The 15,459-nt window shown below is 41.0% G+C and overlaps 1 protein-coding gene across 3 annotated transcripts in view; it reads right to left on the bottom strand.

Moving 5' to 3' along the window:
- Positions 1-348: 348 nt before the first annotated feature.
- The window catches only part of GRB10 (growth factor receptor bound protein 10), a 439,832-nt gene continuing 424,721 nt past the window's right edge, over positions 349-15,459 (bottom strand). For 2 of the 3 annotated variants that reach the window (XM_075826992.1, XM_075826993.1), the window contains 2 exons: positions 13,594-13,687; positions 349-2,401 (listed from right to left, as the gene is read on the bottom strand). In XM_075826992.1, coding sequence (XP_075683107.1) covers positions 2,255-2,401; positions 13,594-13,687 — 241 coding nt within the window. In that variant the 3' untranslated portion in view covers positions 349-2,254. The remainder of the gene's footprint in view (positions 2,402-13,593; positions 13,688-15,459) is intronic. The other variant, XM_075826991.1, reaches the window with a different exon arrangement.

Genomic DNA, 15,459 nt, shown 5'->3' with positions numbered 1-15,459 from the left:
TATGCTTCTAAGCTTTTGATTGGCTTTCCTGGGAAAGTCGAGCAAGCGATGTACGAGCTCAGACTTTCTGTTGAGCCCGTACACCGTTTGCTCGGCTTTACATTTTAGATTCCATAACTGGCCATTACAGCAAAGAAATGTAATTCTGAACAAGAATAAAACAGGAGAAAATAAAACCGCTGATGTATTGCTAGGTGTTCTGAAGCCAACTATCCGAATTACATTCGGCTGCACATTAACAGACATTGCTAGCCATAAGAGTATAGTAAAAGCCAAATAACATTGGTTCGATGCATTTATTAGATCTTTAAAAACAATATTTCTTTCTAGAAACAAGAATAGAGTACACATTAAATATTAAAACAAATGTCTATTTGAGTTATAGTTTATGGTTGTGTACAGAAGAATTCCAGACACAAGGATCACAAAATTCTGCTCAGAGATAGAAAAATGATCGAAAAAAATCAGCAGGCATCTTTACTTAATTGTAATCTCTATCAGATTAATTTCACAAAACCTTCAATAAAGGTAAGACACATTCTTGGCCACTCACAAGAGTGAATGTCAGTCAAGAAATAGCATGTTCATTCATTGAAGTTTTCTTCGTGACCCTCTGTGTATTATAAACACCTTTCTTCACAGGTCACCTCAAAAAGACAACACAAAAATTCAAACTATTTAATACTGTCTTTTAGTCCCAAATCCAGGCTGTCTAGGTTCATAAATAAGCCATTACCCTGATTCATTCACTTTAATCCTGGAAGCCGAAAGAAACAGACAATGGTTTCATAAGAGATGAGGACTACAACTCTACTGATTGGTGTCAACCTGAATAATAAAATGGCACAACAGATTTTAGTCCTACTTTTCATTGACGTGCATATATTTCTATGCGTTAAACACAATTTATAAACAAATATCTTTGCCAGTGTTCGACGTGGCATTCTGACCAATTTATAAAATACTGTACACATTAGAAAAAGAAAAAACAAACATAAAATCAAGTTTCTTCATTTTATATGAGGCAAATACATGGAATAAAGTAATGACAAGGTGTTCCATAATCTAAAATACAGTGTTTCTATACTTGTAGTTGCATGGTACAGCTGAAGCTTTTTATTGTCACAAATGATTGCCGAGTCTTGCATTGTATTCTTCTCTAGCTCTTCTGTCAGCAGAATTTAAAGTTAGATTCGTTTCCTTCAAGATTACATAATCCTGTTTTTTGTTATATTAAATTCCCATTTCCAAAAGAGCGTCGTTGGAATAACTGAATCTTCCTCTTTGGCAATGGGAGCCTCAGAGTTGTCTGAAAAACTAGGGATACAAATATAAAATGGATACAAATGACAAAGTCACAGAACTTTGTTACTCTAGGTAGACATTCATTTTTTCACAATACTCAGCCTGTTCCAAGTTAATGTGGCCATGATGCCAATTTTAATGGTTGAGGCAATTATACCTGTACTGTATCATAGCAGTTATGTTTCCTGATAAAACAAGATAGGCTGGATTGAAGGTAGAGAGAAACTGTAGTTCAAACATTGATGCATAGTTATCACTTACAGACTCAAGCTTATTAGGACAGATATAGAACAGCCATTTTTCTTAGTGAGTGAGAAGAGGGAAATAAGTCTGCTCCGATTTCCCGATAAGTTCTACAAAAGATGCATGCAGGTGGCAGGAGACAAGCCTTGCAAGAAAGTGGATTGTAGTTTCTTCCCAGTAAATCCGTTTAGGGTTGTAGCATTTCACATGTTACAGCACATGAACCTGCTGCATAATTTAAAACGCCAAACCAGATCTTTTCAAAAGGCTGTAATCCATATTGAAAACGCAGGAGTGCAAAAATGTATTTCAATAAAAAAAAAAAAAGTAAACAAATCAGTCTTAATTGTCAAGATTACTCCAGGGCAAAGTGTCCTTATTCCCACCCTCCCTCTTTCTAAACAAACTCCCACACCTAACCCAACCAGTTCTAGGATAGTTGTTCAAGGCTCGTTTCTAGTAAGCAGCCCAACCTACAAAATTTGCATTTTATTTCCAAGACTACAAAACGCCATATTCCATTTAGAGATGCTGGAACAAAAATCGATGAATTTACAAGAAACCAGCCAATTGTGAAACGTTGGCACCAGCTGATTGATCAGAGTCTCAAGGTGCATGTTTAGACACAAGTCTTTTTCCCCCAATAGGACCCAGGCCCACCCCACAGTCAATGTTCCAATTTATTCAAATAGTCTTTTGTCGGAGGTCATAAGGCCACTCTGATGCAGTGGTATTTAAGCTTGCATGGCAGAACTCCTTTATTTAGCTGATAAAATTCAACAAGCTGAATTAAATCTGTGAATTTGGTATTGCCATCATCTAGGCTAAAGAACATCTGGCCATCGTCTTCACACTGAAAAAAAAAAAGTTTTTCAAATGTGAATAAAGTTAAATGTATTTATAAAATTTCTATCTGTATGTTAAAGAGAAGCATTTAACGAAAAAAAAAATGTGAAACCAAAAACCTTTAATACAGAGGCAGATCACAGTGTGATCTATGCGCTCCTCCACCTCACATCAAAACAATATGGTTTGTGATACAAGAAAATATTTTCATTACCGTTTTGTGTTTGGAAAAGGGAGTCATTCATTATGACGTTTTATATTGTACAAACAGTGCAAGGTCGCTCGAATATACAGATAAGGATGAGGTCAATTAGTTTCGATCCTTTCTCCTTTGCAGAATTGCTTTATTCAGACATGTTTTATTTCGAGTTCTCCCACATCAACTCAATTCACTGTATTAGTGTGAAGTTTGACTAGGGCAATACATACATTTTTCTCCTCAACCATTCAGATGGAGACTTTCTGTATTTTATGATTATTGTTTTATCACATAACCAAATCATATTTCAGCTTATGAACAAATGAATGGCCATTTTTGAGATTTCTTGTTCAGTTCAGTATTCATAGTTCCTTCAATACTGCACAATTATCCAGATCCTGACACATGCAAAGTATCCCATACTATCACCAAGTTTAATTGTTTTGATGTTGTATTTGCAGCAGGCTAAAGCTGGTCATACACATTAGATAACATCTCAGCTATCCATTTGGCATTTCTCAGGCTGAAAGGCCTTTACCAAACGGGAGGGTCCTGTACTGTAAATGAGTCAGGGAGTCATTTGTTACAACTGCTACTCCGATACCTCGGATAGGATAAACAAATTTGACCTGGCAGCTGCCTACTACCATGTTCCATCTATTCCATCACACAATCCCGGAAGAAGAGATCGACCACTGAGAAGAGGTCTCCATTAAAAAAGTTTAGTCCCTTCAGATTTATTAGGACTCAAAAAGGTACCATTTTATTTTTTAATAGAGGGGATTAAAACGCCCTCTTTCTTGCCTGAGGGGTAACTGAATGAGAAAAATCTAATTACATAACCTTCTGTTTTAGCCGGACCTTTCAAAATTTGTGGGGAGGAACCTGTCAGGGAGGCGGGCTGCTACATTTTAGGTGGTGGTCTGATTTTATAATACCGAGGATGCCTGCTTTTGAAGAAATACACAATTTTGAAGAAAGACTCCCTTGGCGTCATTGTTGTGGCTCTATTTTTAAAAATTTCCTGTAGTCTGTCCTCTTCTCATCTTGCTTTCTATTAACCCCTTAAAGACCAGGCCAATTTGCGTTTTTTCATTTTCGTTTTTTCCGCCTCGCCTTCCAAAAGCCATAACTTTTCTATTTCTTTGTCGACATAGCCATATGAAGGCTTGTTTCTTGTGGGACAAGTTGGAGTTTTTCATGTAACCATTTATTGTACCGCATGTACTGGGAATTCGACCCAAAAATATTTGTGAGGTGAAATGGGCAAAAAAAAACTGCGATTACACTATTTGTGGGGGGTTTTGTTTTTACGGCGTCGATCAGAGGGTAAAAACAACATATTCACCTTATTCTACAGGTGATTACGGCGATACCAAATGTATATATGTTTTGTTTTTACTAATTTGCTAAAAAAAAAAAAAATATATATATGTTTTGTGCCGCCATATTCTGAGAGCCATAACTTATTTTTCCATCAATTTGGAGGTGTGAGGGCTTAAAGGGAAGGTGTCATGATTTTTTTAATTATTATATTGCTTTTAATATGATATTAACATAAATTTTATTTATTTGTGTTCTCATGTTCTACTTTTTACTGTGTTCTTACTTTTACTTCTCTATGGGGGCTGCCATTTTTTTAAAATCTCTGTATGTGTCGATTAACAACACATACAGAGATGCTATACGGCACATATAACCCCATAGAGAATGCGAACGGGAGCCGTTCCATTCTCAGAAGCGTGCGCCGTCTATATGGGAACGGCGCACGCGCCGCTACCACACAGATCAAAACGAAGCTCGTTCGTAGAGCGAAATCTGGCGCCATTTCGCCATTTTCATGTGGACCGGAAGCCTCTGACTACTTCCGGCCGCGGATTCCGGCCATATGTTCAACGAAGCGAAGGCGCAAAGAGGAGGAGCGTAGACCAGCGGAGGCGGCGGCAGGAGCAGGTAATTTATGTTCGTGTATGATGTGTGTATTATGTGCGTGTATGTTTGTGTGATACGGTCTGCTGAGCTCTGTATCTAATCCTCCTAGCACTGTGCAGTCGCTACGAAAATGGCGGCACACAGTGTAGGAGGTTTGAAGACATTCAAACCCCTCCTTCTCCTGGCACTAGCCAGAAGAAGGGAGGGGGGATTGTGTGAGGACACTAGAAGAGTGTGTCCACCACAAATTTGCAGCTTAAATCAATGAGGTTGCTTTACCACAGTGACCATGCTGCAATTTTGGGAACCGCTCCCTCTAGTGGCCAGCACATGGAAATGTTATAAATTAGAATCTAATTTATAATATTTCCTGACTTGTGAAAAAACTTAAAACAATGTGTAATCACTTAAATACTAATTGTTTAACTGAAAAAAAAAAAAAAAAAATTTCTGGCGACACATTCCCTTTAAGTTTTGTGGGGCCAGCTGTAGGTTTTCAAAGATACCATTTTGGGGTACATGTGACTTTTTGACCACTTTTTATGAGGAGCTAAGGTGACCAGAAAACAGCAATTTGCATTTTTTATATATATATTTTTTTTACGTCGTTCACCGAGCGGGTTAAGCAATTCTATAATGTGATAGTTTGGACTTTTACGGATGCATATATGTTAACTTATTTTTTTTAACATTGCTTTAGGGGAGAAAAAAAAAATGGGAAAACGTTTTCTTTTTAACTTTTAGCATTATAAAAATCTTTATTTAACGGTTTACTTTTTTTATTAGTCTCCCTAGGGGACTTGAACCAGCGATCGTTGGATCACTTGCAGGATATACTGCAATACTAATGTATTGCAGTATATCGTGATTCTGACAGTCTCCTTTGAAGCCTTGCCAGAGACCAGGGTTCAAAGGAGTACCAAGATGGCAGACCTGGGGGCCTTTTAGACCCCAGGCTGCTATAACAACCAGAGTCACCGGCCGATCCCGTCGTGGGGCGGCGCCTCCTGATTCTAACAATTTAAATGCTGCGGTCGTTGTTGACCACGGCATTGCAGTGAGGTGTCGGTTGTATAACCGTAACCCGCTGAGTATGGAGCGAGCTCAGCCCATGAGCCTGCTCCAACTTCCCCTTAAAGACATATACTAGTATGCGGCAGCAGTTAATGGGTTAAATTTAGGGGCAAAACAAATAAAACATTTTACCCCGAGTAGTAGGGCTGGGCAATTAATCGAAATTCGGCGCAATTAATAGACGTCATCTTGTGAATTTCGGGTTTATCAATTATTTTCTCCCTGTTTAAACTATATATGCATCTTCAAGATGCAGATACAATAAAATCTAATGGTAGAGCAGGGGGCTGTAAGGTCCCTGCTCTACCATTCACTATGTATCGCTGGCTGGGCGCGAGGCAGTGAAGTCATCGCGCCTGTCTGCGCCGAGTTGCACAGACTAGAGGAGCAGAGGGATCTCCTCCACTAGTCATTGGAACGGGGTTAGTCGAGTACGTATATATATTTTTTTTATCAGGCACTATTGTGGGGGCAATATACTGTGGGAGGGCAGTTATGGGCGCATTATACTGTGTGGAGGGCAGTTATGGGGGCATTATACCGTGTGGAGGGCAGTTATGGGGGCAGTATACCGCGTGGAGGACAGTTATGGGGGCAGTATACCGCGTGGAGGACAGTTATGGGGGCAGTATACTGTGTGGAGGGCAACTATAGGGGCATTATAATGTGTGGGGCCGCTATAGGGGCATTATAATGTGTGGGGTCACTATAGGGGCATTATAATGTGTGTCGAACACTATGGTGCAATATACTGTGGGGGCAGAGTCAGGGGGTAGATTATGTACAGTAGTATACAGCAGGCTCAGGGGATACATATTTATTCAATGGCGTAGCATGCAAATAGGGGGTGTGCCATGCAAAAGGGGTGTTGTCTAAATTAACGTAATCGAGGTTACTTGTTCAATTAATCGAGATTTTGTTTTAGGTCATAATTGCCCAGCCCTACAGTGTAGGTTGCCTTCTCCCAAAAAATTGTCTAAGGGAGGGCCAATTACAAGTTCACATTTCCAATATGTCTACTTTAGATTGTATATATTTTTTTTAAAAACGATGCCACACTACCGTTCAAAAGTTTAGGGTCACTTAGAAATTTCCTTTTTAAAAGAAAAGCACAGTTTTTTTCAATGAAGATAACATTGTTAATGTGCTAAATGACTATCCTAGCTGCAAACGTCTGTTTGTTAATGCAATATCTACATAGGTGTATAGAGGGCCATTTCCAGCAACCATCACTCCAGTGTTCTAATGGTACATTGTGTTTGCTAACTGTGTTAGAAGGCTATATGGTTGTGTTCAGATGGCACTGGTTTCTTTGGGTGCTCGAGGTAGGGTCCCAACCCGGGTATAGGTTAAGAATTTGTACTCGGCACACCTTGCTTGTGTTAGAAGGCTAATGGATGATTAGAAAACACTTGAAAACCCTTGTGCAATTATGAAAGAACCGCTGTAAACAGTTTTGCTGTTTAGAGGAGCTATAAAACTGACCTTCCATTGAACTAGTTGAGAATCTGGAGCATTACATTTGTGGGTTCGATTAAACTCTCAAAATGGCTAGAAAAAGAGCGCTTTCATGTGAAACTCGACAGTCTATTCTTGTTCTTAGAAATAAAGGCTATCCCATGCGAGAAATTGCCAAGAAACGGAAGATTTCCTACAATGGTGTGTACTACTCCCTTCAAAGGACAGCACAAACAGGCTCTAACCAGAGTAGAAAGAGAAGTGGGAGGCCCTGCTGCACAACTGAGCAACAAGACAAGTACATTAAAGTCTCTAGTTTGAGAAATAGACGCCTCACAGGTCCTCAACTGCAGCTTCATTAAATAGTAACCGCAAAACGCCAGTGTCAACGTCTACAGTGAAGAGGCGACTCCCTTCAGGGCAGAGTGGCAAAGAAAAAGCCATATCTGAGACTGGCTAATAAAAGGAAAATATTAATATGGGCAAAAGCACACAGACATTGGACAGAGGAAGATTGGAAAAAAGTGTTATGGACAGACGAATCGAAGTTTGTGGTGTTTGGATCACACAGAAGAACATTTGTGAGACGCGGAACAACCGAAAAGATGCTGGAAGAGTGCCTGACGCCATCTGTCAAGCATGGTGGAGGTAATGTGATGGTCTAGGGTTGCTTTGGTGCTGGTAAAGTGGGAGATTTGTAGAAGGTAAAAGGGATTTTGAATAAGGAAGGCTATCGCTCCATTTTGCAACACCATGCCATACCCTGTGGACAGCGCTTGATTGGAGCCAATTTCATCCTACAACAGGACAATGACCCAAAGCACACCTCCAAATTATGCAAAAACTATTTAGCGGAGAAGCAGGCAGCTGGTATTCTATCTGTAATGGAGTGGCCAGCGCAGTCACCAGATCTCAAACCCATAGAGCTGTTGTGGGAGCAGCTTGACCGTATGGTATGCAAGAAGTGCCCATCAAGCCAATTCAACTTGTGGGAGGGGCTTCTGGAAGCATGGGGTGAAATTTCTCCCGATTACCTCAGCAAATTAACAGCTAGAATGCCAAAGGTCTGCAATGCTGTAATTGCTGCAAATGGAGCATTCTTTGACGAAAGCAAAGTTTGAAGGAGAAAATTATTATTTCAAATAAAAATCATTATTTCTAACCTTGTCAATGTCTTGACTATATTTTCTAGTCATTTTGCAACTCATTTGATAAATATAAGTGTGAGTTTTCATGGAAAACACAAAATTGTCTGGGTGACCCCAAACTTTTGAACGGTAGTGTATATTTTTCTTGGACGTTACAAGGCTTAGAACATAAACAGAAATTTCTCATATTTTTAAGAAAATTTCAAAAGCCTTTTTTTTAAGGTACCTGTTCAGATTTGAAGTGACTTTGAGGGGCCTATGTATTAGAAACCCCCATAAAACACCCCATTTTAAAAAACTAGACCCCCTCAAAGTATTCAAAACAGCATTTAGAAAGTTTTTTTTAACCCTTTAGGCATTTCACAGGAATTAAAGCAAAGTGCAGGTGAAATTTGCAAATTTAATTTTTCTTGCTGAAGTTCAATTTTATTCTATATTTTTTCTGTAACATAGAAGGTTTTACCAGAGAAACACTACTAAATATGTATTGTCCAGATTCTGCAGTTTTTAGAAATGTCCCACATGTGGCTCTAGTGCGCTCGTGGACTAAAACACAAGCCCCAGAAGCAAAGAAGCACCTAGTTGATTTTGAGGCCTCTTTTTCATTAGAATATATTTTAGGCAGCATGCCAGGTTTGAAGAGGTGTTGGTGCCAAAACCGTAGGAATCCCCCAAAAGTGACCCCATTTTGCAAACTGCACCCCTCAAGGAATTTATGGTTGTTACCTTTTTGACCCCACAGTATTTTAATTGGGCTGTGAAATGTAAAAAATGACATTTCCAATAAGATGTAATTTTTGATAAAAATGTTTATTTTCACAAGAAATAAAATACCCCATTTTATTGCCCAATTTGTTCTGAGTGCGGCAATACCCCATTTGTTGTGATAAACTGCCATTTGGGCCCATGGGAGGGCTCAGAAGGAAAGGACCACTATTTGGCCTACTGGAGCTTTTCTGGTGCCAAGTCATGTATGCAGAAGCCCCTGAGGTACCAGTACAGTTGAAACCCCCGAGAAGTGACCCCATTTTAAAAACTACACCCCTTAAGACATTCATCTAGAGGTGTAGTTAGCATTTTGACCCCACAGGTACAGTGTAAAAGATAATGCGCTGCAGATGGTGCAGAGCGAGATTTGCAATTTTTTCTATATATATATGCCATGTCAGTGTCCGATATATTGTGCCCAGCATGTGCCACTGGAGATATACACCCCATAAATTGTAATGTGGGTTCTCCCGGATACGTCAATACCCTACATGTGGCTGTTATTAGCTGCCTGGGCACACAGCAGGGCTCAGAAGGGAAAGATGAGGGGGATAAGCTGTGCGGAGTGCGTCAGAGTAGATTAAAAATCTAAGGGTATGTGCACACACACTAATTACGTCCGTAATTGACGGACGTATTTCGGCCGCAAGTCCCAGACCGAACACAGTGCAGGGAGCCGGGCTCCTAGCATCATACTTATGTACGACGCTAGGAGTCCCTGCCTCGCTGCAGGACAACTCTCCCGTACTGTAATCATGTTTTCAGTACGAGACAGTTGTCTTGCAGCGAGGCAGGGACTCCTACCATCGTACATAAGTATGATGCTAGGAGCCCGGCTCCCTGCACTGTGTTCGGTCTGGGACTTGCGGCCGAAATACGTCCGTCAATTACGGACGTAATTAGTGTGTGTGCAAATACCCTAAGGGATGTATGATAAATTTTAAGACCACTTTCATACAGAGCCCTGGTTTTTCGGGACACGTGTCACATTGGTATATTGTGCCCTCCCTTATCCCCCTCTTATAGCAGACTTTGCACTTCTTTTGACCTTTTCCCTTCTTGCCAGTTTGGGGAACTTCTTCTGGAGAGTGTTGCCCTGGTACGACTCGTGTGGCTTCGCTTCCAGAAGTACTGGGTGCCCCCTTCTTGGTCCCTAAAGATTAGATTCTTGATAATGATGTGCACGGCCAGCTTCTTATACCACACCGCATGGCGCTGTAGGGCTTCAGGACTTAATCTGACAAGTCCAGCCCTCCCATGTACCTATTGTAGTCCAGGATGCAGTCTGGTTTGGGGGTCTCTGTACTTCTACCTCGTACAGGTACATGGGTACTGGTGTGGCCATGTATTGTTGTCAATACAAGGACTTCTCTCTTGTACTTGACACACTATGTTGCTGCTAGATTTTGCCCTGCTCTCATCCCCTTCTGAGTGTTTGCCCAAGCAGAGTCTTAGGGAGGTCTCGCAGATTTCTTCTGAGGCTGGGTTCACACGAGCATGTTACGTCCGTAATGGACGGAACGTATTTCGGCCGCAAGTCCCGGACCGAACACACTGCAGGGACCCGGGCTCCTAGCGCATCATACTTATGTACGACGCTAGGAGTCCCTGCATCTCCGTGGAACTTCTGTCCTGTACTGAAAACATGATTACAGTACGGGACAGTTGTCCTGCAGCGAGGCAGGGACTCCTAGCGTCGTACATAAGTATGATGCTAGGAGCCCGGCTCCCTTTAGTGTGTTTGGTCCGGGACTTCCGTCCGAAATACGTTCCGTCCATTACGGACGTAACATGCTCGTGTGAACCCAGCCTAACAGTGCCGCATGCCGCAGTACTTCTGGAAACGAGGCACTTGAAGAGCAGGACGCTAGTTTAAAAATTATCCAGGTAGAGTTGGTAACCCTGGTCCAGCAGTGGGTGTACCAAATCCCACACAATTTTTGCATTAACACCCAGTAAGGGGGGGAATTCTGGGGGCTGAACACTGCTGTCCTTCCCTTCATATATACTAAATTTGTAGGTATACCCTGATGCACTCTCGCACAGCTTATACATCTTCACGCCATACCTTGCCCTCTTACTCGGCAGGTGCTGGCGGAATTGAAGCCTCACTTTAAAATGTACCAGGGACTCACCAACAGAAATACACTTCTCGGGGCTGTATGCTTGGGAAAAGAGGGCATTGAAATGGTCTAATAGGGGTCTCCGTTTATAGAAACGGTCAAAACTGGGGCCATCTCAAGGTGGGCACGGCTCGTTATCAGTATAATGTAAGAAGCGAAGTATTGTTTAATTTATTTTTTTTAAGTTCCAGTTCAGTTCTGAAGTTGCTTTGAGGGGCCTATATATTAGACACCCTCATCAAAGACCCCATTTTAGAAACTAGACCCCTCAAAGTGTTCACAACAGCATTTAGAAAGTTTATGAACCCTTTAGGTGTTTCACAGGAATTTAGAGCAAAGTAGAGGTGAAATTGACGTATCTTTTTTTTGTCAGAAAATCCTTTTTTTTCCATTTTTCCCTGTAACACAGAAGGTTTTACCAGAGAAACACAACTCAATACTTATTGCACAGATTCTGCAGTTTTGAGAAATATCCCACATGCGGTAATGGACTGAAGCACCGGCCTCCGAAGCAAAGGAGCACCTAGTGGATTTTGAGGCCTCCTTTTTATTAGGCACCATGTCCGGTTTGAAGAAATCTTGTGGCGCCAAAACAGTGGAAACCCCCCAAAAGTGACCCTATTTTGGAAACTAGACCCCTTGAGGAATTCATTGTAGTTTTCATGGGGTGCATGCGACTTTTTGATCAGTTTTTATTCTATTTTTAAGTGGCGTGGTGACTAAAAAAACAGCAATTCTACTATTGTTTTTTTCTAGAATTTTTTTTACAGCGTTCCCCGTGCGCTATGACATTCACTTTATTCTGCGTGGCGATACGATTACGGCGATACCAGATGTTTATAGCTTTTTTTTATGTCTTATGGCGTTTGCACAATAAAATACTTATTGCAAAAAATAATTTTCTTTTTGTGCTACCTTATTCTAAAAGCCATAACTTTTTATTTTTCCATCAAGAAAGGCGTGCGAGGACTTATTTTTTGCATAACGAACTGTAGTTTCGATCAGTACCATTTTTAGGTACATGCGACTTTTTGATCTCTTTTTACTTCATTTTTTGGGAGGTGAAGTGACAAAAAATGTTTCATTCTGGTACGGTTTATTATTATTTTCTTATATGGCGTTCACCGCGCGGGAAAAATAACGAAATAATTTTGTAGTTCAGGCCGTTACGGACGCGGCGATACCAATTATGTATCGTTTGTTTATTTATCTATTTTTATTAATAATAAAAGGACTGATAAGAGAAAAAGGGTGATTTTTACTTTTATTACCTTATTTTTACACAACTTTTTTTTTACTCTTTTACTTTGTCCCACTAGGGGACTTGAGGACAGGAGGCTCTGATCGCTATTCTAATACACTGCACTACATGCGTATCCAGTGCATAGGTCATCAGTTGCCAAAAAGTGGAAAAACCCTTTATGAGGTCAAAATTGGTGCAGGAAACAAAGTACCAGTCACAAATTTAGGTTGTGCGGTTATAGGCACAACACTATTAATAAAGCATATGTGACAAATGCCCTGTCGACTGCCTCCCTCTGCTGCCCATCTGGAAGGTACACCACATGCGGGCAAGGGTGGGGGACGTATGGCCAGTCCAGGGATCCGGTGCCAGGCACATAGGAGTCAGTTTGCATGCCGTATTTTGACCTTGATTTTGACGCGGAAATACGTGAAAAGACTTCATTTCAGTGGGAGGCAGAGGAATTTCTCACCGCCCGCAGCTTTTACATTAGATTTATTTCAAAAATGGAAAAAAATGCAACAAAAAGAGTGGAGAAAAAAAAAAACCCGCCATTTCAAAAATCTGATTTTTTTTCTGACTGACAAAAACTGACCCTAAAGTAGTCTGTATACACGCATTTTAAGACTGTACTGGTTCCTTTATCATATTACCTAACCCACCTTTCCCTGTTTAGGTCAGTTATTTATTTTTTACATTTCAGTACGATTAACATATTAATAGGATTTTTAAAAAATAGTTCATTGTCGTTTCTCCTCATTTCAGAGCCAGAATTTAAATCATTGCTATGTTCACACCTGCATTATGCCATTCCGTTGCTCTGCTCCATCAGAAGAGAAGAACAGGGGAATAACAGAAGCAATGGTTCTGTTGCACCACAGACACCACCAACATCCAACGGAATCCAGGGACTTGAGTGGGTTCCGTTGGGGTGTCGCTATAGTCTCCGGTAATCTCTACCAGATCAGAGACGAAGGTCCCTAATAACAGCCTCCAATGCAGATGTGAACGAGGCTTTAAACGGTCATTATAAAGAGTACATAAGTTACCATGGCAAGACACATAGTAGTGTAAAATTCGCATGTCTGGTCATGTAAAAAAAAAAAAGTCACTTCCAACCCAGTGAATTTTCTCCAGTTTGGTAGCATCGAATAGCATTGGTATACATATATATTTTTTTAATATTAGCAGCTCCTTTTGTAACATCTACTTATGTTTTTACATTTCTAGAAAACCAAGGCTTTCAATACTCACAGGCAAAATCTGGAAATGCTTTATCTTCTGGTGATGACACAGTGTAAGTACAAATGCCTTTGGATTACTCTGACTGTCTCGAAGGAGAAAGAGTCTGAAAGAGCAAAAGAGATTACTTACAATGTTGCTTAGCCAAATAATAAAACTGCGTCATAAATCATTTTCTAATAAAAGAACTTGCGATCAAATATTATGAAAAAAAGATGAAAATGTAAAATTAAGAAATATTGTTTCAGTAAGCGGCCTGATCTTGGTCAGGTAACAGATTTAGCCACTGCAAAACTCACATCTGTGCCTAGTATCACAGTGATAAATGCCCACATACAGCCATTCCGACTTGTCACCCAGCTTTCCCAGTACCATGAACGGCAACATTGTGGAGCTGTAATGGCGATTCACAGGCTATATTGCCCTGATACTAATGGTTAGAAACACACAGTATCTGAGCAGCATTGTGAGCATTTTATATACACAATATGCCCTCCATCACACCTCCGCAGAGGTCGTTACCCAGCTTTCCCAGACCTGCCTTGTCATGCATTGATAAATCCCCAACTTTCATATTGAATAATTAGTCACATTAGGTATTCGGAAGCACGGAAAAGCCAAGTAAGAATCGCTGCGAGTCCCATGCAAACGATTGTCAAAAATCTCCGTAATTGCTTAATACAGTCCGAAATTACGGACCCGTTTGGTTCTATTGGGCGCGGACACCTTTCCGTAGCACTACGGATAGGTGTTCGTCCTGTGGAACCGTGCCGGGAATTATTGAGCATGTCCTACATTTCGTTTGTTTGGGAGCAGGGACCGAAAACGTGGCCCACAGCTGTCGGCGGCCGGCCGTGCATGCAATCGCGCGCCGTGATTACAAGCACGGCCCTGTGCATGAGGCCTGAAGCTGTGATGGACAAGTCTATCTAGTAATGCTGTGAAAAAACCTCCATACTGTAGAATAGCAAGGCAGATTTGCCCTTCAGGGTTACAGGAAAACTGGGTAAGCATGTAGAGCTGTAATAGAGACTGCTGAATACTAAATCTATGAAAGCATTTTCAGGAACTTGGGAAAGCTGGGTAACTTGCACAATGTAAGGGTATGTTCACAAGTTGCATTTGCAGAAAGTTCTGAACAAATATATTAGTAACAGCTGCCCTATTATATAAAATAAATGAAAACAACAAACAGAAAACTTACATACCTATTTCAGGTAGAAATTCTTGACTTGAAGCTGGACTGAATCCTTGCTCCAAGTTGTTCAGTATTGCCCAGCTTACAGAATATATTCTAGTCAATAATGCCCATAGCTCTCTGCTCTGCCATTCTGTGTTTTAGGCCTGTGTCCTACAAGTCACCAGACCCACGCACAGGGCGTCAGCATCCCCGCACAGGCGGTGCAATGACATCACTGCATTAGACCACCTGCCCTAGGATGTTAACCACAACACATGAAGAGGTCTCACCCGCTTGACTCGTCATGGAATCGGCCAAGTTGGGCAAATAGGAACAAAGAGGGCACTATTGTCTATGAGAGAGAACATAGATGTCAATTTCTATTGTGTGGTGGTGGTGGCGGCACACATTGTTTTAGGGCACACGGGGAATTATTACTTTTTAGGGAGCACAAGAGGCATTACTACTTTTTAGGGGTCATTATTACTTTCTAGGGGCACAAAAGAGGCATTTTTAATGTGCTGGGCACAATGGGGGCATTGTCAATGTGTTTAAGCAGAAAGGTCATTATTACTGTCAGGGGGCATTGTTACTGTGTAGAGGTCACAAAGGGGGATATTACATTATAACTTTGTTTAGGCATAAACCGGGCATTATTACAGTCTAGAGGGCACAAACGGGGCATTATTACCAGGTAG

Source organism: Rhinoderma darwinii, chromosome 5 (genome assembly GCF_050947455.1).
Source record: "Rhinoderma darwinii isolate aRhiDar2 chromosome 5, aRhiDar2.hap1, whole genome shotgun sequence".
NCBI lineage: Eukaryota > Metazoa > Chordata > Amphibia > Anura > Rhinodermatidae > Rhinoderma > Rhinoderma darwinii.
This window is presented reverse-complemented; position numbering and strand designations above follow the sequence as displayed.